The sequence below is a fragment of the Bidens hawaiensis genome, unplaced genomic scaffold, assembly GCF_021521415.1.
Source record: "Bidens hawaiensis isolate Kalapana, Puna unplaced genomic scaffold, B.hawaiensis_p1.1 tig00065477_1, whole genome shotgun sequence".
Lineage (NCBI taxonomy): Eukaryota > Viridiplantae > Streptophyta > Magnoliopsida > Asterales > Asteraceae > Bidens > Bidens hawaiensis.
The window spans coordinates 4,221-29,324 of NW_027501678.1; the positions used below are offsets into that span (position 1 = coordinate 4,221).

The following is a 25,104-nucleotide window of genomic DNA, read 5'->3' on the forward strand; positions in this document are numbered from 1 at the left end:
CCAAACAGAACCGAGTAGACCTTTGCTTGTTGCTTGGCTCATTTTCAAACCGAACCGAGCAGAGTGATTCGCTTACAATCGAGCAAAAATACAAACGAGCGTTTTCCAAACAGTTTCCGAGCAAGCGCCAAACGGGTTCGAGAAGCGAGCGGTATTGACGTCCCTAAAACTAGTGTTACTGTTTTATAACAAAGCACACAAAACAACCAATAACAAATCACAGATTCACATATAATTACCACGTTCCACACACTTAATTGGTGCACACAGATCTTATATACCACCCAAAATATAAAAAGCCTCATTTCATCTCTGCCAATTAACACACACACACACAAGTCAAAACAAACAAATCACAAATGGCACTTAGAGCACTAGCCAACAGCAAAACCCTAGGTCGATTATACCACCACCACCATACTCGTGGACTGCAGACATTCACGCTACCTGACCTGTCATACGATTACGGTGAGCTTGAGCCGGCCATTAGCGGCGAGATTATGCAGCTCCATCATCAGAAGCACCACCAGACTTACGTTACTAATTACAATAAGGCACTAGAACAACTTGATGACGCCATCGCTAAAGGCGATGCGTCCACTGCTGTTAAATTGCATAGCGCCATTAACTTCAACGGCGGAGGTTCGATTATTATTATTTTTAGATTAGTTTCTAATTTAATTATGTTAAGTTTAGTCCAATTGCATGTTAGAATGACTTTATTTAAGAATTGGTAAATAGATGTGTTATGAGTTCATCTGTGGGTGAGAAAAAACAGAACAATTAACCGAAACCGAACCGATAACCGACTAAACCAAATCGAAATGATGCGGAGTTAATGTGGAAAAATATCAGATATCAAGGACTGATATTTGAGATGTCGATTATCCTGGTAATCTTAATATCATGTAAAATTCATATATATATAGAAATTTAATATGAGTTCTATTTTTAAATATTTGAGATTAATCGGATTGGACTTTAATGTTTAAATTTTCAGTTTTATATATACACGTTCACATTTTTATATTTAGTTTTCAGTTTTATATATACGCAAACACATTTTGGCTGGGAATTGGCTAGAATCTCGCTGGAAACCGCCGATTTTGTCCGGAAACCGCCGATAAGTCCGATCAATCCTGATTTTGGTTGGATTTGACAATTGACCGATTAGCCCAAATTTAATTGGTGGGGTGGGGACTAGCAATTAATCGGGGATTAATCGGTGCCTAGTTGGAATTTGTACAACACCCGAGTTGAATTTAAAGACAGATTTGTTTGCGGTGTGCGCATATAGCGTATATATGTGTGGGCCTGGGGTGGCAAAAGTGAAATTGCAGTAATTTTGACGTTATTTTAAAATTTTCGTGAAAATAACGGTAAAAGTGGCGGAAGGTTAATCATGCATCATGTGGTGGCGTTGAAAGCCGAAAGACGAGGGTCCATGCACCAACCGGCCGGTGTCCTGATGGTTGAGTGTTATGTGCCTTATGTCCAAGGCTTAATGCAAAATTATTTTTGAGCCAGGATGTCTACATCTTACCCTCCACCCTACCATAACTTTGCTATTAGTGGGATTTACTGAGTACGATGACGTTGACGAGTTGAATTTAAACATGAGAGGGCTTACTTTTTAATTTCAATTTGATTTATTGATGGTAAATAGATGTGTTATGAGTTCATCTAGGGGTGAGCAACAACAGAGCAGTTAACCGAAACCGACTAAATTGAACTGAAATGATCTAGAAACCGAAAACCGATTAATCAAAATTGGGTTATGGTTTTTTTTAACACTCCATTTCATGTTTTATGCACCTCCATTTCATGTATTTCAAGGCAAAAAATTTTAGCGCAAGTTTGGTTTTGGTTGTTAAGCAAACCAAAAACTGATAAACTAACCGAATAAACCGAGCCGATCAACCGAAAAGCAATTGGATAATAAATTTGAATCAATCAATTTGTTGTTCCTGCCATATCTCATAGTTTATGACTTTATGCAATAACTAACTGTACACACATCAGGTCATGTGAATCACTCAATTTTCTGGAAGAATCTTGCCCCTATTCGTGTAAGTTCGTTTTCGATAATCCAGTGATGATTCTGAGCATACTACTCGACTGAAAGCCGATACCATTTTTATGCAGGAAGGAGGTGGTGAGCCACCACATGGTGCTTTAGGGTGGGCCATTGACCAGCACTTTGGTAATATGGAAAAATTGATTGCCAAGATGAATGCTGAAGGTGCTGCGGTCCAAGGCTCTGGATGGGTGGTATGTTTTGTGTTTATGTTTATTGTTTGTTCATTTGTGGTCTGCGCTTGAACTATGGTTGATATATATGTTTATGATATATATATTATCAGTGGCTTGCAGTGGACAAGGAGTTGAAAAGGCTCGTGGTAGAAACAACTGCAAACCAGGTATGCAGTGCTAGTTTTGTTCTTGGACACTTGTTTAATAACAAGATGCTTAACATGTTATTAAGGGCGTTATATCCAGACACCATCTAACATCTTTTGACTTGTATAGACCTATACGAGTCGTATAGATGTCAGATGGTGTCAGACGACACTGATGAAAACCTGAACGAGAAGTATAGCGCGTATACGAGTGAAGGCGAAATTTTGAAAAAATCTGAAAATTTTGAACAAGAATGAGATATTATGGCCTATACGAGGCAAAGAGTTCTTTAGTGATGAACTATAGGCCTCTCGTACTATACGAGACATCAGGGCCTATAGGCCTATACGCATCAAATAGACATGTCGAACTGTAGGTCTAACACTTCCTTACTGTTGTCGTGCGCGCAATGTCTATTCGTAGGACCCATTGGTTACAAAAGGCGCAAGTTTGGTTCCGCTGGTTGGCATAGATGTTTGGGAGCATGCATACTACTTACAGGTAATCACATAAGCTTTTATATATTTGAAGATCATTTGTTTATGTTTGACAAATGATCATTTGTTTATGTTTGACTGTTTTTTCTACACATGAATGCAGTACAAGAATGTTAGACCAGATTATTTGAAGAACATATGGAAAGTAATAAACTGGAAATATGCGAGTGAAGTGTATGAGAAAGAATGCCCTTAAGTTGAAGGACAGTTGACGGCTAACCGACAGCATTCAGTGCTGCGGTTCTTCAAAAGTTTGGACATTTTGCCCTGAGGTTTAACCCTTGTGTATGCAAAACAATGAAACATGAATAAGTATACATGTATTTTTTGCTTCTCGTGTATTCACCGTTTGTAATCGTAACTTTCTCTTTTGGTCCCTAATTATTTTATTTTATTTTTTTTGAATTTTTTTAACGAGGGTTTTTGAAATCTCAACCCATTTTGACCCATTTCAATAACCCCTTATTAAAAAATTCAAAAAAATAATTAAAAAATCATAACTCGAAATATAAATAAAAAACTAAAAAAGTTAAAAAACTAAAAAGTTTTCTCCGTTTTTCTCGCTGCATTAAAAATAAAAAACCCTCGAGAAATGTCAACCCATTTTGGCTCGTTTTAATCATTTTCTTTTTTTAGTTTGACCCATTCTGACCCCTATATATACATTTATTATAACTCATTCAACCTAACGGAGTCACATTTGCCACCCCTAGTGTTGATACTTGATATTTGATCGTGGGATTTTTGTCGATTAATCCTTTTTTTTCCCTTAATCATCTATAGTTTTCTTTGTAGTACGCAGTTTATTTAGTTTACTCGGTTTTTTGTTATTCACTGTCTTGTATATAAAGCACAAGGCATAGTCTAAACTCTAAACAATCAATGATAACACAAATCACACTTCATTAAATGAATATATGTAAATGCTAATTAAAAAGGATAAGGCTTCACTCGAGCAGAAGCCATTTGCCAAATCTTGAGAGATGCCTTCACACTCGTACGGGTGGCGTTGTTGAACAAGTAGAGCTTCACGTCTTCGTATATTGCCTTTGTAGGATACACCCTTCACCGAATGATCCACCTTATATATCACATAATATTATCATAGATCCATAGTAAATAACTATATATATAGTTTTAAAACTCGCCGAATAATACAATCTACCTATTCTAATAAACTAAAATAATTGTAGACACTTGTTGTGTTTTGATTAATTCTCACCATTCTTTTCCCTCCAAAACTAACTTAATTAATCCTAATATATGTAATAGATTAATAATTATTCACTTTCTTTTTATACTCTATTTATATTTATATTTTTATAAAAATAAATATTAAAAAATTCTTTTACTATATATTCCAAAATACTTGGTGAATCCAAAAATCAACAATAAACCATGTTTGTCAAAGATTGAAAAATCATATAATTTTAAATGCTATCATTAATATATTGTACTCTGTCTATTGTGGGAGATTGTAAAGAAAAATAAAACTCGAATATGCTTTCATTTTACAAAGTTATTTTTTAATCATTAAATTATAAATATATGCTTAAAAGTCGATCCATTTTTTTAAATCAATCAATTTATCTATTATTAGTATTTTTATTATAAATTGTCATATAAATTTATAAATTATAAATCTATGCTTTAAATCTATTCATTTATTTTTCGGTTAATTTAGTAAACTATATATATATTAAAACGTAAAGATAGTATATACCAGTCACTTTCAGACATAACAAGGTTTATCATATTTATTTCTTAGTATTTTTATCTAGGATTGTTTCGGGTTTTTTTTGGAACTTAATTTTGATTTTTATGGCAAAAGTTGATAAATAGATTGTTTGGTACAAGTTAACTACATTTATGATCAAAATTTGTTACATGTAAAAAATGAGAAATCTGAGTATTTTTAAAAGTTTGAGAATGCAAATAGATTTATCATCAAATTTGTTACGGGTTCAAAGTGTTAGCTTAAAAATGTCAAACGGATGAAAGTTAGAATTTGTACGTGCATTTTTTTATTAAGTTCATTTAAAAAAATCATTTTGTGATATAAATAAAATTAATTTATGTACAAATATTATAGATTCAGACATAGATGTAATATATTTTTTCAAATACGTTATGTAATTATTTGCTTTACTTGTAATTTTATAATTTGGATAATCACGTGTGTAACACAGGCTCTAAAACTAGTTAGATGTATATTTGAAACTTTACTTACCAATATCCTCATTGTGAGTTCTTCGCCATTGACCACCTCGACAGTGCTCCCGTACACTACCCTCTCGCCATCATAGTCGAGTGTTGACCTGTATTTTCCTTAATATTTAGTTTTTGTGATTTAAGAATTATAATTAGTTCAATATAAATTCTAAGTTTTAAGTTCTAGTTTATATTTATGTTATCTTAGCTTATCGGTGCAAAAATGTGTCGTCAGACCTTTATTGGCAGTTTTAGCGACGTAGAAATAAACCAGTGTTAACTGTGAAAGGGTTGCATTAGCAAGAGCCGCAACTCCAAATGGTCCAAAACTTCCCCTTTCCGCTGCACCCGAGCTCGAGTTGCAACCATATTTGTCATTAGTTTCATGTGTGGCTTTTAATGCATCTTGATCTATTTTAAATGTAGCAACTATATCCAACTGCAATGGTCACATGTTACATTATGTAAAAACATATAAGTTAAAATCAACTTATTGTCTTGTACCTGTGTAGTTGTGCCTATGTCTAGTGGAATGATCCTACCCGGCTTTAGCTCAATGTCTTTAAATTCTTGACCGTTGTATCTTAACTCTCGATTTCCTCAACTGGCCAATGAAGTAAATGGGTCCCGGTTTTTCTATCGAGTACCACGGTTCTTCCAATATTCTGTTACAAAAACGAACACGTTACACCTTTTTATGCTAAAGCAAAAGTTCAAATATGAAAGTAACATACATAACTAGTAGCCCATCCTCTAGAGATGTCTTGGTCAGATTTATCCGATTCTCCAACGTAACCCCACGTAACACGCCTTTTCTTCAACGGGTCCTAAAGACTCTTGGATGCAAAGAACCTTCCGTAATCACACCGATACCTGATACCCACGTCTAGTTTTGGGTTATCAGGAGTCCATTTATCGTTTATCGGATCATATGTCCCAATTGAATACCAATCCTTACCATGTCCTTCCAAACTTTCTTAAATCACGTGTTTGATACCCGACCCATATGCTGCCATATCAAAGACAGTATCGTTGGTTAACGAAACCGGATAAAAGTCGACACATTCCCACATATCAGTATCGGGAACTGAATGCATCGGCTCATCCAACAATGTGTAGTTCGTGTAGTCAGTAGTATGGTAAACAAATACAAGTCCTGTCTTGTTTCGTTTAGATCCCATGATCATCCTATGTTTTCCATCGGAACCCGTCCAAACTGTTGAGGGGTCCCGATGGTCTTTTAACCCAATCCCAAGTGGAGTGTAAAGGATTGGGTTGCCTTCATACTTGGCCCACTTCACAAGAAGTGGGTCAGATATGTCAACAGGTGTAGCTTTGCATTGAAATTGGGAAAAATTATTAGTATTTCCCGTATACAATGCAAAGATCTGACCGTTGGGGAGTACGGTGGTAGACCTCGATAAAACACCCTCGATATCATACCATTTGCTTGGGGTAATAGCGACCGGAAGCTCAAACCAGTTAATCATGTCTTTGGACACAGAGTGACCCCATGACATATTGCCCCAAACCGGTATGTATGAATTGTATTGATAGAATAGATGGTACCAACCCATGTGCAACAATGGACCTAAATGAGTTAGTTTAATTTTTAAATTTAGTACAAATTCATATAGTTCATGACATAAGTAAGTGACAAAACATTTAGAATAATTAAATTGTTACAAACATTAGACACCAACTATAGGCTATTTGAAAATTAAATAAAAATAAAATAAAATGAAATTTTACATACCGTTAGGATCTAAAGCAAAGAGTTCAGCCATGAGCATTATCAATAACCATGAAATAAAACAAGACGAAAAAAATTAATATTGAAAAAATCAAGTGAATAGTGAATTTGATTGGGTAATTATATGGTACCGTAAATAAAATTTTTTGACGGTTGAAAATGGAAAACTGTTCTTTGCCAGGTAAGGCGATTGGATTTCTCTGGCGATGTTGAATTGGTGGCAAACTAAGTGAAAAGTCGGTTGTTTAGGATGAGGAGTACAAAAGTTAAAATGAAAAACAAAGAAACCAATGTGAGCCTAGACGGAACCCTGACGAGCAGCTGCTTTCTTATGGCGTCTGGTGGTGGTTCAGGGTCGTTCTGTATGGAACTGTGGTTGCGTGCATGCTCTAGTTCACTAAAGGGTTCCATGGTTTTCATGGTTACGGGTTATGGGTTAAGTGAGTTTAGAGACTTTGTTAGTGATAGACAAGTACATGCATCTTATGTACATTTTATAAGTTGATATATATTGGGCTAACCATTAACAATCCAACTAGCAAGGTACCAATATTATTGTATTACATTGTATCATAGTTATTTATCGTTTTAGTCTGTATAATATAATGCTATATTACTGTAATAGGCTAGATACTGTCTATAACACGGGTTGTCTAAATAATACTTTCATCTTGATGAATGAATATAAGTTGTGTATAAAGTCAAAGTCGAATAAATTATGAAACAAAATATTAATTTTGATAGAATAAATTACAATCTGAAAATAAAATATTAATTTTATAAAAACAAACACAAGATTACACACGGTACATAACCTATTTATTAAAAAAAAAAAAAAACTGGTGGACCACCTATGGGAGCAACCCAAAACTGGTTACCATCCCCATGGTTTTTATAATGAAGTTATGGAGTTACTTACCCGAGTTTAACGGGTTATGCATAGTAATATTATGACTCCAAGATCAGCGAATGTGGTTTTTAAAAGATTGAGTTTTGCAATTCAAAAGGGGGTAGCGGCGCAGCTTGTAGCCCGCTTGTCTTCTGTTTCGATGTAATCACTACTTTGCTTATTACAATTTATAGAAATTGGGTATTTGAATTATTAATAATAAATAAAAAGACACAATAATTTTTTTCCTCAACATTGTGTCTTTTTTGTTTTTTTTTAGAACGAGGAAGACGGTGAAAACATTTTTGTGTTTTTTTACATTTTTTTATTAAAATTTGAGTTATGATTTTTTTATTAGTTTTTCATTATTCTTTTTTGAGGATTTTTTTTTGTGACTGCAAATATTTCCCACTTTTCTCATTTTGTATAATATCATTTGGAGATTCATTTTTAACCAAAATAAAGTATTTTTCTATTTCGGTAAATTGGCTTCATATAAATCAAACTATGCCGGATTGATAAATATAAGTCCCAACTATGAAAATGGCAAAACATAATCCCCACTACGCATGTGGGTGCTAACTTAACAGAAACTTAATCAGCCGTTAGTTTTTGGTGACGTGGTTGTTGAGGAGTCATTTATTACAATACGTGGCCGCTGAGTTGTCTCTTAACCAACTTACGAGGACGATGACGGGGAAATATGTATGAAATGACTATTTTACCCTACCCCATTAAAGGCATTTAATAATTAAAATTAACTCTATATATAAATATAAACTCACTCACTTACACTCTCTCTCTCTCCACACCCCACCCAACCACGGGAAACCACCACATCAGTCGGAGTCTACCATTAAATCCAGCCACCACCACCACCATATCAACAACCCACCGACCTTCCATCCCCAAACCTAAACCCTAATTTAAGATAATTTATCAAAAAAGTCAGTTACCGCTTACCACCACCACCTCAACACCATTGCTCATCTACCACCACAGTTGGGATTGTATGAAGGTAAATACAATTTACCTTTTTATTTTTAATAAAAAATTATTTATGTCAGTTTAATCAAAACATATTAGTCATGTAATCAAAACATATCAGTATATTATTTAATCAAATGACTAATTTCCTACATTATAAAGATTAAAAATATACGTATATTTATGTCAGTAGAGGAGAGACCCAAACCGGTACGGTACCAGTATTTTCTGAACTTTACACGAAGTGCCGGTACCAAATAGTTGAGATTTTTGAAATCAACTATTCAAGAACTAGTACAAGAGAGGCCTAAACCAGAAAACAAAAGGGTCCTGCTAGGGACACCGCCCCACCACCACCCTAGGCGCCGCGTATAGGCCTATACGCGGCGTTTTAGGGTACGATTTGACGTCCTAGCCTGGCCTGTCATAGGGTTGTCGGATCGTACGGGCTATACGCCGCGTATAGCCCTATACGCGGCGTATTGGCTTTTGTATATTTTTGAAGCCCGACTCCCTCCCCTCCCTCTCTACCATTTCTTTTTTCCTTTATTTATTTTTTATTAACCCTCACCCTCTTCATTCAACCAACACCAACAATCATATATGTTTCCGGAGTCGGATGAGGAGATGCCGGACGGGTAACGGTCAGTCGGAGTTGAACCATGTATGTTTCCGGAGCCGGACGAGGAGATGCCGGACGGCGCTAACGGTCAGTCGGAGTTAAACCAGGTTTCGTTTTATCTTTATTTTTTACATGTTAGGACATAGTTGTAGATGTTAGGACAGAGATTTGGTGAATGGTTTACTTTAGAAATTTATCTAGGCACCGACCGTTTGACGGTAACCCTAGTTCGCCGGGCCTCCTAAACTTTAAATGGGGATTTAAGTTAACCATGGTTGATTGAAATATGAACCAGGGTTAATAAAAGTATGGCCAATTAGCTTTCACGTGGGTTAACATAAAAAGACAACATCTTTTCACTTTTTTTTAAATTTAAAAGTACATATGTACAAATATACATAGTTGAATCACGTGGGTTTAACATAAGAAGACAACAAAAATGAAAGCATGAGCACTTTACTCTTTACGTTAGAGGCTAACATGCCGTGAAAGACGCACGTTGGAGGTTAACAGGCTCGACAACAGTAGCAGGCAGTGCCCGACAATAACATGCCTTTGTCCACATGTCGGCCGTCCTGCTAGGGACACCGCCCCACCACCACCCTAGGCGCCGACCGTTTGACGGTAACCCTAGTTCACCGGGACTCCTAAACTTAAAATAGATTTCCCGTATTGTTACCGTTAGCGCTAAAATTTTTATTATATTATTACTATTAAAATATTAATATTATTATTAAGATATTGTTGTTATGAAAATATTATTGTTAGTAAAATAAAATACTATTATTATATTTATTAAAATAGTATTATTATTATTATTAAAATAATAATATTTAAATACTATTTAAATATAAATTATTATGTTTTTATTATATTAAAATATTATTAAAATAATTATAGTAAAATACTATTAAAATATTAATTATTATATTATTATTATTTTTATTCTAAACATATAATTATTAGTATTAAAACATTTAGTTTTCTATTATTATTAGGTACCTGATGTACGTCAGAGAGTCAGATGTCGGGGTTAGGCGTCGACGCAAGACTTTCGGAGGTACGTTTGTATAGCGCATTGTATAATATAATATAATATAATATAATAATATTATTATATTATTATATTATATTATGTTATATTGTATTATGTTATATTTATGTTAGTGAGTTTTTATAGAAAAGCCCACCTGTGTTATCTTATTATGGTTTTTTTTTCCTTTTTTTAATTTCTTTTCTTTTCTTTTGTTATTATTAATGTTATTTATGATTATTATTAATATTAATAATATTTAATTATCAATAACATATTATTATTAGAAATTCGATAAAGGGTGTTTAGTAGCAGGACTTATTTGGAAAAATTAAAAGTGCGAAACGAACTTTTAAATTATTGGCTGCTTTCGTTATGGGCATCTTCAATTAGTTACAATGGCTTACTTGGGAAAACTGGCATTTCCAAACGAACTTTCAATTTCTTGGCTGCTTTCGTTATCGACATCTCAAATCTGGCTCTTCGATTTCTTCGAACTCCAACGGTCTTGACCGCCGGTCACCACTGACAACCGAAGTTGTGTTCACTCGAACACATATCAGTCGTCACTAAGCTTAAGCTTAGGCTTGTTATTAGTTTTATTTTTAGTTAGGAGTATTCTAAGTTGTTCATGTTGCGTATATTAAAGAATTATCGGCTTTTATATATACGTATATATATATATATAGTAGATGTGCGGTATAAGAATTCATTGCGTCGAGATAACCAGCACCAGATCGAGACGCTAGTTTGATGAGTTTGAATCTCTCGGATCCGCGGTATCCGCTAACGGCAGCGAGAACGGGAGCCCCTACTTTAGACAGATAGGTGGAAATTCGGTCATTGCTCCAACATAACGAGCACCAGATTGAGATATTAGTTCGCATTTAGCTGAACCGGTTGACACGTATGCAGACGTGCGTTTAGGTTCGGTGCTGACCCGGATATTAACACATATGTTTACAACATTCGTTGACACGTTGGCATAATACACAATGGAAGCACAGATTGAGATATTAGTTCGCACTTAGCTGAACCGGTTGACACGTATGCAGACGTGCGTTTAGGTTCGGTGCTGACCCGGATATTAACACATATGTTTACAGTATTCGTTGACACGTTGGCATAATACACAATGGAAGCACAAACTCAAACAACAATCCATACAATAGCAATTGTCTTCGTTATTTTTCTCTTCTTCTTGTTTGACCGGTCGTTGAAGAGAATTGCTATTGTATGGATTGTTGTTTGAGTTTGTGCTTTCATTGTGTATTATGCAAACGTGTTAATATCAGCGCCAGCACGGAGCCTAAATCCACGTCAGCATACGTGTCAACCGGTTCAGGTAGGTCCCGGCTAATATCTCAGTCTGGTGCTTGTTGAGCTGGAGCAATGACCGAATTTCCACTTATCTGTCCAAAATATGGGCTCACGTTCTCGCTTTCGTTAACGTATACCGCGGATTCGAGAGATTGAAACTCATCAAACTAGTGTCTCGATCTGGTGCTGGTTATCTCGACGCAATGAATTCTTATAACGCACATCTACTATATATGTATACGTATATATAAAAGCCGATAATTCTTTAATATACGCAACATGACCAACTTAGAATACCCATAACTAAAAATAAAACTAATAACAAGCCTAAGCTTAAGCTTAGTGATGACTGATATGTGTTTGAGTGAACACAACTACGGTTTCTGGTGGTGGCCAAAGGTCAAGAGCGTTGGAGTTTGAAGATATTGAAGAGGTGGATTTGAGGTGCCAATACCGAGAGCATCCAAGAAAGGGTTCGTTTGGCACTGTCAGTTTTTCCCAAGGTAATTACCGTAACTAATTCAAGATGTCCATAACGATAGCAGCCAATAAATTGAAGGGTCGTTTTGCAATGTCAATTTTCCCATATAAGGCCTGCTACCGAACACGCTTTGCCGAATTGTGAATAATAATATATTATTCATAATTAAAATAATATTAATAATAATTATTATAAATAACAAAAAAAAAAGAAAAGAAAAAAAAAACATAACAAGACAAGCGGGTGGGTTTTTCTAGAAAAGCTCCCCTATCGGTCGCGTATAGACCTATTCGCGGCGTATTTTTATGACTAAGACGCCACGTATAGGCCTATACGTGGCGTCTTAGTTGGATTACAACCTGCCATGAAAAGGCTGGGCTAGGTTGTCAACTTGTACCATAGACGCCACGTATAGGTCTATACGTGGCGTCTTGATGTTGCTGAATTATTGGAGGCCGGCTCCCCTCCTTTCCCTCCTTTCCTTTCTTTATTATAAATGTTGTTGTTGGACACTATGTTTCATCGTTCAACGAAAAACAATACAACATTTGTACAATATATACCCAGAATGTATTGGTTTAACCATTTATTTCCAGAGGAGGACCCGGGTTACGCTGCTAACGATCAGCCTGGCACGTCGTGGTTACCCGACTTGAACCAGGTTTCGTTATATATTTATTTAGTATGAATTTGGTAGTTTTTTTTACTAACACATGTTGCATTACGTTTTGTTAGGAGTATGTCGGGTATGATACCCAGCCCGAACAGTTTTATGGTAACACTGGCTCGCCGGGCTTGCCAAACTTGAACCAGGTTTTGTTATACAGTCTTTTTGTAAATATACGGTTATCTTATTATTATTTTAATATTCTTATTTATTATTAAAATATTATATTTTATATTATTATAGGCATTATTATTATTATTATTATTATTATTAATTATTACCACTGGCACTATTGTTTGAATTTCTAATTTATGTATGGTAGGAGTACTTCGTGTCGGATTACGGTAGACAGCTTTCGTACCCGTCATCTGTCGCCTGGTCGGATTACGGAGGTCAGGCTACGTCATCGTACCAACCACCAGTAGCAAATGATCCCTTTTATGGAACCGAGTCTTCATCGCACCACGGGCGAAATGATTATGCCGGGCCAAACCCAAATAACGAAGATAGGTACATGACGACTACATACGCGAGGTGAAGGTTTCGTATAAAACAGATGCTGTAAGACACCGTGTGTTTTGTTTAAGTTAATATTATTTGTTTGTATGTTATTTAATAAACGGCTTAGAATTAGCGTAAAACTGTTTCAGATTTTTGAGAGCCGCAAGGAGCTGGAGAAATGGATAAAAGTTAGAGGACGAGAGCATGGGTTTGTTGTTGTGGTCCAGCGGTCAAGGAAAAACGTCGTGTACCTTGCATACAATCGTGGAGGCGAACCCAAAATAAAGGCGACGGTTAGACGTACCGGCAGCATCAAAAAATGTTGTCCGTTTAAGATCTTGGGCAGGTACGACTCGAGGGGTGCATGTTGGAGGGTTCGAGTGGTAAACGAGACTCACAACCACGATCCCATTGAATTCGAGGAGGGGTGTGCGTCTTTTAGAAAAATGAACACCGACCAGCTGGATATGGTTGAGAGTTTACATAGGGCCGGCGTGAAGCCGAAAGAAATCGAAGCAGCCCTCCGCGAAAAGTTTCCCGGTGTGCAACCCGTATTAAAAGATATATACAACCACACCGTCAAGATTAGGAGGGATGGGCTACTAGGCGACACCCCTATGAAGGTAGTTCAAAACACTTGTAGTTTTAATATGTACTTGTCGTGCTTGTAATATTTAGCAAAGTTTTATTTCATCCAATGCAAGCGCTGGAAAACTTTCTCGCAGGCAACGGTTACACGTTCTATACTCGGGAGAGTGATACCGACGACAGGACGGAGGAAATTTTCTTCTATCATAGTAAGTCGCATAAAATGTGGCGTGCGTTCCCCGAGGTGCTGATGGTTGACACGACGTACAACACCAACATGTACGACTGGTCGTTGGTTCAGTTTATCGGTGTGACCTCGACATCACAGTCGTTTTGTATCGCCGCCGCGTTTGTGATTAGGGAACGGCAGAGGAACTTCGGCTCGGCTCTGGAGAAACTTAAACAAATGCTCTACGACTGCATCGAGCCACGCGTGATCCTGACTGATGCGGACCAGGCCCTCATGAACGCATGCGACGCGGTCTTCCCTAATGCCACCAAAAATTTATGCAGGTGGCACATATCCGAGAATATAAGGAGAAAATTTAAGGGCCTATATAGCACGGAAATGGGGACGGACTTTGCGTACTATTGGAAGGTCCTGTATCAGTCGCCGACGATTAAGGAGTACGACCACCGTCGCCTCAACATGGAGCGTCATTTGATACGGGACGATAGAGCTGGTGAGTTCTTCATATCACCTGACAGTTTTTAATAGCCTAAACATACGTGCTAATAACGTCTCCTTTTATTTTTCAGAGGTCTGGCAATACATTCGCAAGAGCTGGCTGGATCCATACAAACACAAGTTTGTAGCCTGCTAGATCGACGAACGCCGAAACTACGGTGAAACTACGACGAATCGAGTTGAGAGCCAGCATGTAAATCTGAAAAGGTACCTCAATGGAAGCAACAACTCGCTCGACACAATTGCCAGGCAAATCCTTAAAATGGTCAACTCGCAGATGAAAGAAATCGGTAAATCTTTTGAAGCCTCCCGCTCGAAGGTCATGGAAGGACATCGACTGCACGTCCGGTTGAAGAAGCTAATAAACAGGGTGTCGATTCACGCTCTGGGTCTACTTGTGAACGAGTATGGGTTGATACACAAGATGCGTGACGGCGGCGCTTCATGCGACCACCATTTGTATTTGTCTTCGGGGCTGCCATGTGCCTGTCGGATTGAGGGATACATAGTTAACGACACCTGTTGACCCGTTCTGGAGGAGGCTTAATTTTGATCCAGCGTGTCCGCCGAACGAAGAGCCAGACTACGCAGCAGGTCTACGGGACATCACAAATACGCTATCGTCCATAGATGACCCAAATCAAAAGAAAAGTTTTTTCGCCAGGCTCTTGTCTGCTATTCCAGGGAGATCTAAAAAGAAGGAGCCAGAAAAAAGAGAGGATCCTTGGGGGCGACCCAAAAAACCAGATCCCCCGAGGCACAGCGCATACACCCCCGCTCCAGATCTCCCCAGACACAGCTCCTACAACCCATCCTCGTCACAGGGGCCCAGCCAAGAAAACCCCACCCCATCCTCGCTGAATCGTTTGGTGTCCCAGTCAGCGTCGCGGTTTAAAACTCCTTGTGGACGACCTACGGGAACTTACCTCGGGTTTCGCCTGCGCAACTACCGCCGATATAAACGTTTAGGAGCGTCCTAGCTGGGCCCACCCGTTCGTCGCAGACATCAAAAACGTATGCCCAGACGGTAACTGCGGTTTTCGATCAATTGCAGTGGGTCTGGAGATACATGAGAAAGTTTGGCCGGATATTAGGCGGGCGATGCAGAACGAGCTGGAAACGAACAAAGGGTGGTGAAGGGCGATGTTCAACAAAGAGGATGACAGATTGTACGGCTGGGTTCATTCCAGCCTTCCGTACTACAACACGGTCAAATCGGCGCCGCCGAGTCGTTGGTTCAGCTTACCCGGTCACGGGCACGTGGCTGCTCAGACATACGCGTGTGTGTTAGTCAACCTAGTTGGCAATCAGACCGAATCTTACTTCCCATTGAGAATCGGTCCTGACTTGGTTCCGGATACATAGGTTATAGGCATCGTTAACTGGGGAGGTGATCACTAGATATATATAAACCTGGTAGGGGATTTCCCAACGCCTAGGCCAAACCCTAATTGGGAAAGAAGCGCCGTACCGGCGGCGCTCGAATGGAAAACACGGTTCGGACAACGTTTGAAGGAGTACGAAGACATACGCCATGGTTGGCGAAGGGAATCCTCTAACGTAGATCTAGACAGCTTATAGAAGACATGGTATCAATGGACAAAAAAAGTCTATAATAATAATAAATATTAAATAATAAATATTAAATAATAAATAATAAATAACAATAATTTTAATAATAATAAATAACAATAATTAAATAACAAACTAATATTAATATTAATAACTAAATAGGGGATTTCCCAATGCCTAGGCCAAACCCTAATTGGGAAAGAAGCGTCGTACCGGCGGCGCTCGAATGGAAAACACGGTTCGGACAACGTTTGAAGGAGTACGAAGACATACGCCAGGGTTGGCGAAGGGAATCCTTTAACGTAGATCTAGACAGCTTATAGAAGACATGGTATCAATGGACAAAAAAGTCTATAACAATAATAAATATTAAATAATAAATAATAAATAACAATAATTTTAATAACAATAAATAACAATAATTAAATAACAAACTAATATTAATATTAATAACAAAATAATATAATAAAAATAATAATAAATAATAAATAATAATAACTAAATAACAAATTAATATTAATATTAATAACTAATAAATAATAAATACTAATAAATAATGATAATTAAATAAAAATAATAGGCCTAAGACGCCACGTATAGGACTATATGTGGCGTCTAGGACCCCTTATATCAGCAGACGTCTGCTCAGCTACCAGACTTAGGTCTAAGACGCCACGTATAGGCCTATATGTGGCGTCTAGGATCCCATATTATCAGCAGGCGCCTGCTCAGACGCCCATTTTCAAATTTCAAAACTCCCGCGAGAACGACCGAGCATCCACACACGAGCCTATATCGGACGGCGACCGGAATACCAAACGAGCCGACGAGATTTCACCCAACACCGACAACGACACGATATGGAGGTAATTTTTTAATATTATATTAGTGATGATGATTAGGTTAACATGATGATTAATATGTGTTGTTGATGATGTGATGATGTTGATTATGTTGTTTGGATGGATAAAACTGTCGGCCGGAGTCCGGCCGTCGGTTTACCTGGACTGTCAGACGCGGCGTATAGCTCTATACGTCGCGTCTGATATAATTTTTTTTTCTGTTTATTTTTAATAATAATAATAATATTATTATTAATATTAATATTATTATAAATATTATTATTAATATTATTATAAATTTATTATCAATATTTGTTACTAGTATTTATTATTATTATTATTAATATTTTTATTATAATTATTATTATTATTTGTTATAAATATTATTAATAATATTTATTATTAGTATTTATTGTTATTATTAATATTTTTATTATAATTATTCTTATTATTTGTTGTAAATATTATTATAAATATTATTATAATATTTATTATTACTATTTATTGTTATTATTGTAATTGTTATTGTTTTAATTATTATTATTATTTTTTATTATTATAGTTTGTGGACGACGAGATTGAGCACGAGCTCGAGCCGCTCGGGCAGGGCGAGGGGCGGGGCCGCGGGGCCCAGGGTCAGGGGCGAGGCCGCGGTCGCGGACCCCTGAGGGCAACAACGTGTTACTCACCTACCCTCATGTGCAGTTCGCTGAGGGTTCGGACGCCCACACACGATACATTCGCCTACGCCAGATGCACCCGTTTCCCAGCACGATTATTTCCTGGTCGTTTTTGGAGTCCTGTGACGCGCACCAGCGGGCGGCTGAGTACATTGGACAGGATACGCTCTGGAGCCGATGCTTCAGTATGCCACTATCAGCTCACCGGGAGCTGACACTGGAGGTTTACTCCACGATACACGTTAAGTAAGTTTACTCCACATTGTTATGTTTTTAATATATTATATTATATTATATTATATTATATTATATTATATTATATTATATTATATTATATTATATTATATTATATTATATTATATTATATTATTGCAGGCCCCGCGCGCCTGATACGCCAGAGATTCAGATGAGGGTGCCAAGCGCCGATACGACACAGTCGGAGGTTTACTTCCGCATGTTCGGGCATGACGTCCATCTCTCAATGGAGGAGTTCGCGGTTGCTCTGGGCTTATACACCGCGCAAGAGGTACGCAGCCCGATATACACGGAGAGCATCCACCAGATGCCGGAGGACGAGTTGCGGGTATGGTAGCGGGCCATCAGCGATCACGACTTCGGGGATAAGACCTTGGGCACCAGTTCCAAGGTCCCGTCTATTAGGGACCCGCTGCACATGTACGTTCTTAAAATGTATTCTATTGTTTAATATAATATAATATAATATAATATAATATAATATAATATAATATAATATAATATAATATAATATAATATAATATAATATAATATAATATAATATAATATAATATAATATAATATAATATAATATAATATAATATAATATTATATTATTATTATTGTTAATAAATTATATTATCTTATATTACACAGGTACCTTCACAGGATGATTGCGATGTCCATTGCAGGTCGCAATCAGGGCGCGGATCACTGCAGCCTACGCGACCTGTTTTTTTGAGGTGTCTGCTGACTCACAGGCACTGCAACCTCGCTAGGGGGTTTGCATACTATTTTGTCGCCTACCAGTTCAGGCAAGGACGAGGGTCCTTGATGGGTGGCGGGTACGTCACCCAGCTTGCGATATCTCTGGGCCATGGAGACCTGGTGGACGACCTGCGTATCACTCCGACCCCTCCCTGCCCGCTGGACCGCCAGCGTTGCGGCGGCATGCACATTGTGCATTCATTCCCAAGGCCTCACGGCCCGCGGGACTGACTGGTGGCCCGGGCGGGGGCACGTGCGCCTTACGTCCCGGTGCCTTTAGTCGAGCCTCCCCCGATCGCGGCACAGGAGGTGGAGCTTGTACATGAGCCTGTCGACGCGGGGGAGGGGACGACGGTGGTGCCGGACGTGAGGATCCGGGCGCATCTCAGGTACGTTTTAATATATTATCGTTTTATCATTTCTTTTAATTCGACTTCGTATTAAACGTATTTATGTGGTTTTGTTGTTAGGGGTCGACGCATCACGTTCCACGCACATATCGCGCGATGCGTCTGGGTCCCACCACCGACGCTAGGTTGGAGGCCCTAGAGTTGGAGATGAAGCGGATGTCGCGCCAGACGGACTGGCGGATGAGTCAGATGTCGCGCCAGATCGACTGGCCTGTTGCCAGTCGGGTAGCGGAGCTGTCTGGACAGCAGTACACCGTGCCACCGCCACCACCCCCCAGTTTTGACCACGAGACGAGCACGTCTGGCGTGAGACGCGGACGGGGCGACGACGTGGATGCCCCGGACGGTTCGGGTCCGAGGCGCAGGGGAGAGGACGACGCCGACGTTGGCGACGCGTTCGAGGGGCTCGTGGGCCACGACGACAACATGGACATGGACATAGGGGACTTCACGTAGATTTTATGTTTTAGTTGTCGTATTTTCTTTTATTTGTACAGATTTAACAATGATTTTTGGTATATATATGTGTTAACTGTTTTTCACCGAAAGGATATTAAATAATATATAAATAATTAATTAATATATAATGATAATAATAATAATAATTACAAAATAACAAAGAAAAAAAATAAAAAAAAAACATAATAAGACAAAATTGGTTGGATTTTCTAGGAACACCGGCATATACGCCGCGTATAGGTCTATACGCGACGTATAGGCCGGTGTTTTAGTAATTGGGCGGTGTCCCTAGAAAATCCGAAACAAAACCAAAAAAAGTCATGAACTTCTGCTTACCGACAACTCCAGTTGTCAATTATGTATCCTCGTTCCTCGTACATATTTGTTCCATATGTGTTTGCTTTTAACTGATTTTCGTTCAATCCTAGATAGTAGTTTAAAATATAAAATTTTACTCTAGTATCTATATTTACGGCAAACCTTGTTGCAACAATATAGTTGAGTAGTTATGTGACATAGAGGACCTACTAGAAGACACCCTGGCTAGAAGTCATGATTTGCTAGTTGAGACAAGATTTTTTATATTCACCGTATTTATTTTGTAAGATTCTTCACTCTTTTTCCTGTTCAAAGCTTAGCCTTTTGTCTCTGTGTTTTCACATCGAGCCTTGAATACTAAAAGAAAAGCACAAAGTTATGGAAACAAACTGTTGCAAAAATAATGCAGTAAAGATGTATACATCGAGCCCAAGTTGAGCCGACACCCTATGGACCTCGCGCCACAAGTCGTGTAGTCAAGATATTTTTAGATGGACGGACGACTGATTGCGATCACTACCTGTTGAGTTTTTCTGTCTGGTCCGGTTAAGCGGTTCGGTTCAAGTCACATAATAAAAAAAGCAAAAAATTAATGTTATCGGCTTAAAAAAGTTAGTATTTTTAATTGAAATGTGGGTTAAGTTTCGTTGTCAGGGTTTCTAAGGGTTCGGTGTAAGGTTTCTACGGGTTCAATGTCGAAATTTCTATGGGAGCGATGTCGAAATACATGAATATATAACGCTAAAAAAAGTTTGTACGGGTTCGGCCGAACCTATTCCACTTTAAAAAAAAACATGTCTTAATTTTGTATAATGATCAATTATTTGGCTTCTAATCTCACTTACATATGAAAGATGAAAGATGAAAGATGAAAGATGATTAAAAGGGGTAAGACTGAATTTGAGCAGGAGCCATTTGCCAAATCTTCAGAGACGCCTTCACACTCATTCCAGTCGCGTTGTTAAACAAAAAGAGCTTCGCGTCTTCGTATATTGCCTTTGTAGGATACACCCTTGATGTTATAACCGTCCTTCCTCCTTGTGCAAACCCCTCGATTACCGAATGATCCACCTTATATATGCAATATTACATAAAAACATATTATCATAACATAAATAGTTTTAAACTCAAATAAACAATAAAATTATTACTTTACGTGTTTTGGACACGATGGTTGAGGATAGACAGGGAACTTCAAAGCTAAGCGCGCTCATATGAGAATAATTGAAGGATGGTGACCTTTTTGAAAGTCTACCAGTTAGCATCACAGATCAAATGCTACAATATTAATTAAAGTAGAGGTGCACAAACTGGTTTAAACTCAAAACCGGTTCGGCTTGGTCAACAAAAGTCAAAACCAGTTTATGATCGGTCTCGGTTCGAGTTGAAACCGGTTTCTTGACCAGGTTATGATCAGTTTCAGTTCGGATTTGACCGGTTTTTTCCTGGTTTTGGCCGGTTTCGGTTCAATTAACCGGTTTAGAATCACTTTTGATGGAGAAAATTACAAACCGGATCTGAACCTATGATTTGAATCGATTTTAAACTAGTTTCTACATAACTGATTTCAAAGCAGTTCGGTATCGATTCGATTAAACCGGTTTATTTGGTCACCTCTAAATTAGAGTACCAAAGTTTACCAACAAACTATAGCTTTTAAAGCATACATTATTCAATTTAGTCATAAACTTTCCAAGAAGAAAAGACTACACCTAGTAGTCTTACTTGGCCCTATAGAGATTAAAATCCATATTAATTTGACCGCAACTGTTAGTTTAGATAAGACTTCCATGTTACCTTGAATACACTAAACTAATATATATTACATATCTTAACTTTAAAATTACATGTGGTCCAACTTTTATTGATGCATAAGTCATGTTAAACTATTCCATCTCACCTTATCTTGATTGAAAATGTGTCCATATCACCATTAAAATAAAAATGAACTGTACTTGTGATTAGGGGTGGAGACGAGCTCAAACTGATAAAATCTTGAAACGAGCTAAGCTTTTTCGAGCTCGATCAGATACTGAGCCTCAGGTAAAATTTGTTTAGTTATCGAGCCGAGCATCGTGTATTATTAGTTTTTGCCTCCTTCGGACTTGTATTTATTAAGTTTACATATCACAGCCGAGCTCGATCTGAGCTTTGGCTTGTTTAAGGTACAAAACAAGTTCGAGTATAGCTTAAGTTCGTTTAAGGCTTTTCTCGAAATGTATAAAAATAATAAATAGATATATAAATTAATTAATAAATAATAAACAAGCCAAACCCGAGCTTAAGAAAACAACTCACGAGCCGCGCTCGAACTTTAGAAAAAATGCTCAAAACAAATAGAGCAAGCTCTAGCCTTTGTAAGTCAAAACAAGCCAAGCTCAAGCCTAGTCAAACTCAGACTCGACTAGTTTACACCCCTACCCCGGATAAAAAAGAAAAACCTTGAGACCACCAGCATAAACCCGATGTTCATTATTAATCATAACTGTTTGCCAGAGTTAAAATCAGCTCGAGGGGGGGGGGGGAACGCTGAATAACCAAAACAACTAATTGATGCCGTTACAGAAGAATTTCCGCCTATGGGTGAAAAGTCGTCGGCTTATCAAATTATATATCGAAGGACCAATATTCACAAATCATAAAACACAAAGGGTCTAATTTAACATAATGTGTATAGCACATGTAGTGGACTATAACAGTAATAAAATAATAAAATAAAATAAAAATAATAGTAATAATAATAAAATAATAAATGCTGATTGCCAACAAACCTATACTTGGACTCATCATGATGGTAGCTGAAGAGAGAGAAAACAGAGGAGAAACACAAAGCAAGATCTGGAAATGGTGAGAGCACCTTGCATAGACAAAAAGGGCATGAAAAAAGGCGCATGGAGTGAAGAAGAAGATAATAAGTTACGTGATTACATTGAACGTTATGGCCACTGGAATTGGCGCGAACTTCCTAAATATGCCGGTACGGTTTTGTTTCTTTCTGACCCAAAAATGCATTTGTTTTGGAAAGCAAATAAGCAGTTTTGAAAAGCTGTATTTGGAAGCTTTTGAAAACTGCTTATTTGATTTACAAAAAGCAAGGTTTCCAAAAGCTTGGAAATTGCTTATTTGCTTTGGTCGAGCAAATAAGCAGTTTTTAAAAGCCTAGCCAAACACCCTATGTTTGAATGAATTTGTAGTTGTTTAATTCGTATGGATCGGTGTGGTATGTAGATTTGTTTGATTTGTGTGAGGTGTTTGGCTAAGCTTTTTAAAATTGCTTATTTGCTTTTCTGAAAAGGAAATAAGCAATTTGGAAAAGCTTCATTTTGAAGCTTTTGGAAACTGCTTATTTGCTAAATAAGCAGTTTCCAAAAGCTTAGTCAAACACCCTATGTTTCATGTTTGAATGAATTTGTAGTTGTTTAATTCATATGGATCGGTGTGGTATGTAGATTTGTTTGATTCATCAGTATTTCGTAGAGGGTGTGTGGCTAAGCTTTTTAAAATTGCTCGAAAAAACAAATAAGCAATTTGGAAACGCTCCATTTTGCAGCTTTTGGAAACTGCTTATTTAGCAAATAAGCAGTTTCCAAAAGCTTGGCCAAACACCCTATGCTTCATGTTTGAATGAATTTGTAGTTGTTTAATTCATATGGATCGGTGTAGTGTGTAGATTTGTTTGATTCGTCTCACTTGCATTAGAAATTAGTAGTTTGAATCGTATAAATCTCTGCAGACTTGTTTGATTTATATGAATTGAAGAGGAATTGATAGTTTGAAGATTAGATTCGAAGTAGAAATGCAGAATTATGATCGATTCGCTCTAAATTAGGTCACCAAACTTCTGATTTCAATGAATCCGTGCTTGTTTGAGCCGTATGCATCTCTGTAGATTTGTTTGATTCATCTCAGTTGAAGCGGAAATTTAGTAGTTTGAATTGTGTGAATCTCCGAAGATTCGTTTGATTTGTATAAATTGCAGGAGAAATTAATAGTTTGAAGACTGAATCAGAATTACAAATGTCGAATTATCAATTCGTGATAAATTAGATCAGATTTAGTATGAAGTTTTAACTGAATCTGATGTTTAATTTTCCTTATTAGGTTTAGCAAGGTGCGGTAAGAGTTGCAGATTAAGATGGATGAATTATCTTAGACCGAGTGTAAAACGTGGTAATTTTAGCAAGGAAGAAGAGGATATGATCATCTTATTTCATCAGAAAATGGGAAACAAGTAGGTGCTTCAATCATAATTTAATTGGTTAAAATATTAAATCTTTTGCGCTAAATATTAAATATTTTTCGCATCGATTTGCAGATGGTCAGCGATTGCCGCACAATTACCAGGAAGAAGCGACAACGAAATCAAGAATCCCTGGCACACGCACTTGAAGAAACGCAGCACCAAACACAACACCGAAGTTGTTCATGAATTAAAAGAGGAACAAAAGATTAACGTTGAACGGATTATAAACTTTTCGGGTGCGCATCTTCCAAATGCCGCGTCAAATTCTAGTGATAATATAGTTTCCAATGAGTCTACAATGTCACAAAGAGTTTCGGATGATTCAAGTTCGGGTCCGTGTGTACAACAACAACAAAGGTTGTTGTTTGATTTGAATCAAGAATATGTAGAATCATGGGAAGAAGATTCCAGTTTAAAGCAGGAATTGGAGTGTTGATATAATTTTAGGATGAAACAAATATAGAAATTTATGTTTTTAAAAATAGGTTATCATTATATATTTCTTTCCTTAATTAGAGGATTGAGAACTATCCAAAATGTTGTTTTGCAGGAATTGGAGTGTTGATATAATTTTAGGATGAAACAAATATAGAAATTTATGTTTTTAAAAATAGGTTATCATTATATATTTCTTTCCTTAATTAGAGGATTGAGAACTATCCAAAATGTTGTTTTGTACACAAGTACAACAATTTATTCAAGTTTTGATATAAATTTGTTATTTTATATTTTTATTTTTAGATCATGATTGTGCATTTGTGCTGTGCTAAAGTTGGTTGTGTTTCTTTCCTTTATTAGATGATTGAAAATTGAAATTTGATATAATTTTATAATTTTAATTTTAGATTTTTGTTGTACAACCATCAAGGTTGTTGGTTTGTTTTAATCAATGTGTTTGGTTCACCAACCCAAAACGACAAAGGATTGATACCACATGATTA

At 37.2% G+C, this 25,104-nt stretch overlaps 3 protein-coding genes and 1 pseudogene across 3 annotated transcripts; 3 read left to right on the plus strand and 1 right to left on the minus strand.

Annotated features, from left to right (window-relative positions):
- Window positions 1–346: 346 nt before the first annotated feature.
- On the plus strand, window positions 347–3,110 carry LOC143604520 (superoxide dismutase [Mn], mitochondrial-like). Its single transcript, XM_077080973.1, has 6 exons — window positions 347–642; window positions 2,023–2,069; window positions 2,146–2,271; window positions 2,364–2,420; window positions 2,824–2,901; window positions 3,001–3,110. Exons 1-6 carry the CDS (start codon window positions 360–362, stop codon window positions 3,091–3,093), a joined length of 684 nt encoding a protein of 227 aa, XP_076937088.1. The 5' UTR covers window positions 347–359; the 3' UTR covers window positions 3,094–3,110.
- A 717-nt stretch (window positions 3,111–3,827) lies between these two features.
- Window positions 3,828–7,281, minus strand: LOC143604524 (beta-fructofuranosidase, soluble isoenzyme I-like; annotated as a pseudogene).
- A 6,777-nt stretch (window positions 7,282–14,058) lies between these two features.
- On the plus strand, window positions 14,059–14,664 carry LOC143604521 (protein FAR-RED IMPAIRED RESPONSE 1-like). Its single transcript, XM_077080975.1, has one exon. The coding sequence runs from the start codon at window positions 14,059–14,061 to the stop codon at window positions 14,662–14,664; it is 606 nt and encodes a 201-aa protein (XP_076937090.1).
- Window positions 14,665–22,754: 8,090 nt separating this feature from the next.
- LOC143604525 (transcription factor MYB4-like) lies at window positions 22,755–24,637 on the plus strand. Its single transcript, XM_077080977.1, has 3 exons — window positions 22,755–22,897; window positions 24,022–24,151; window positions 24,236–24,637. Exons 1-3 carry the CDS (start codon window positions 22,765–22,767, stop codon window positions 24,597–24,599), a joined length of 627 nt encoding a protein of 208 aa, XP_076937092.1. The 5' UTR covers window positions 22,755–22,764; the 3' UTR covers window positions 24,600–24,637.
- The last annotated feature ends 467 nt before the right edge of the window (window positions 24,638–25,104 follow it).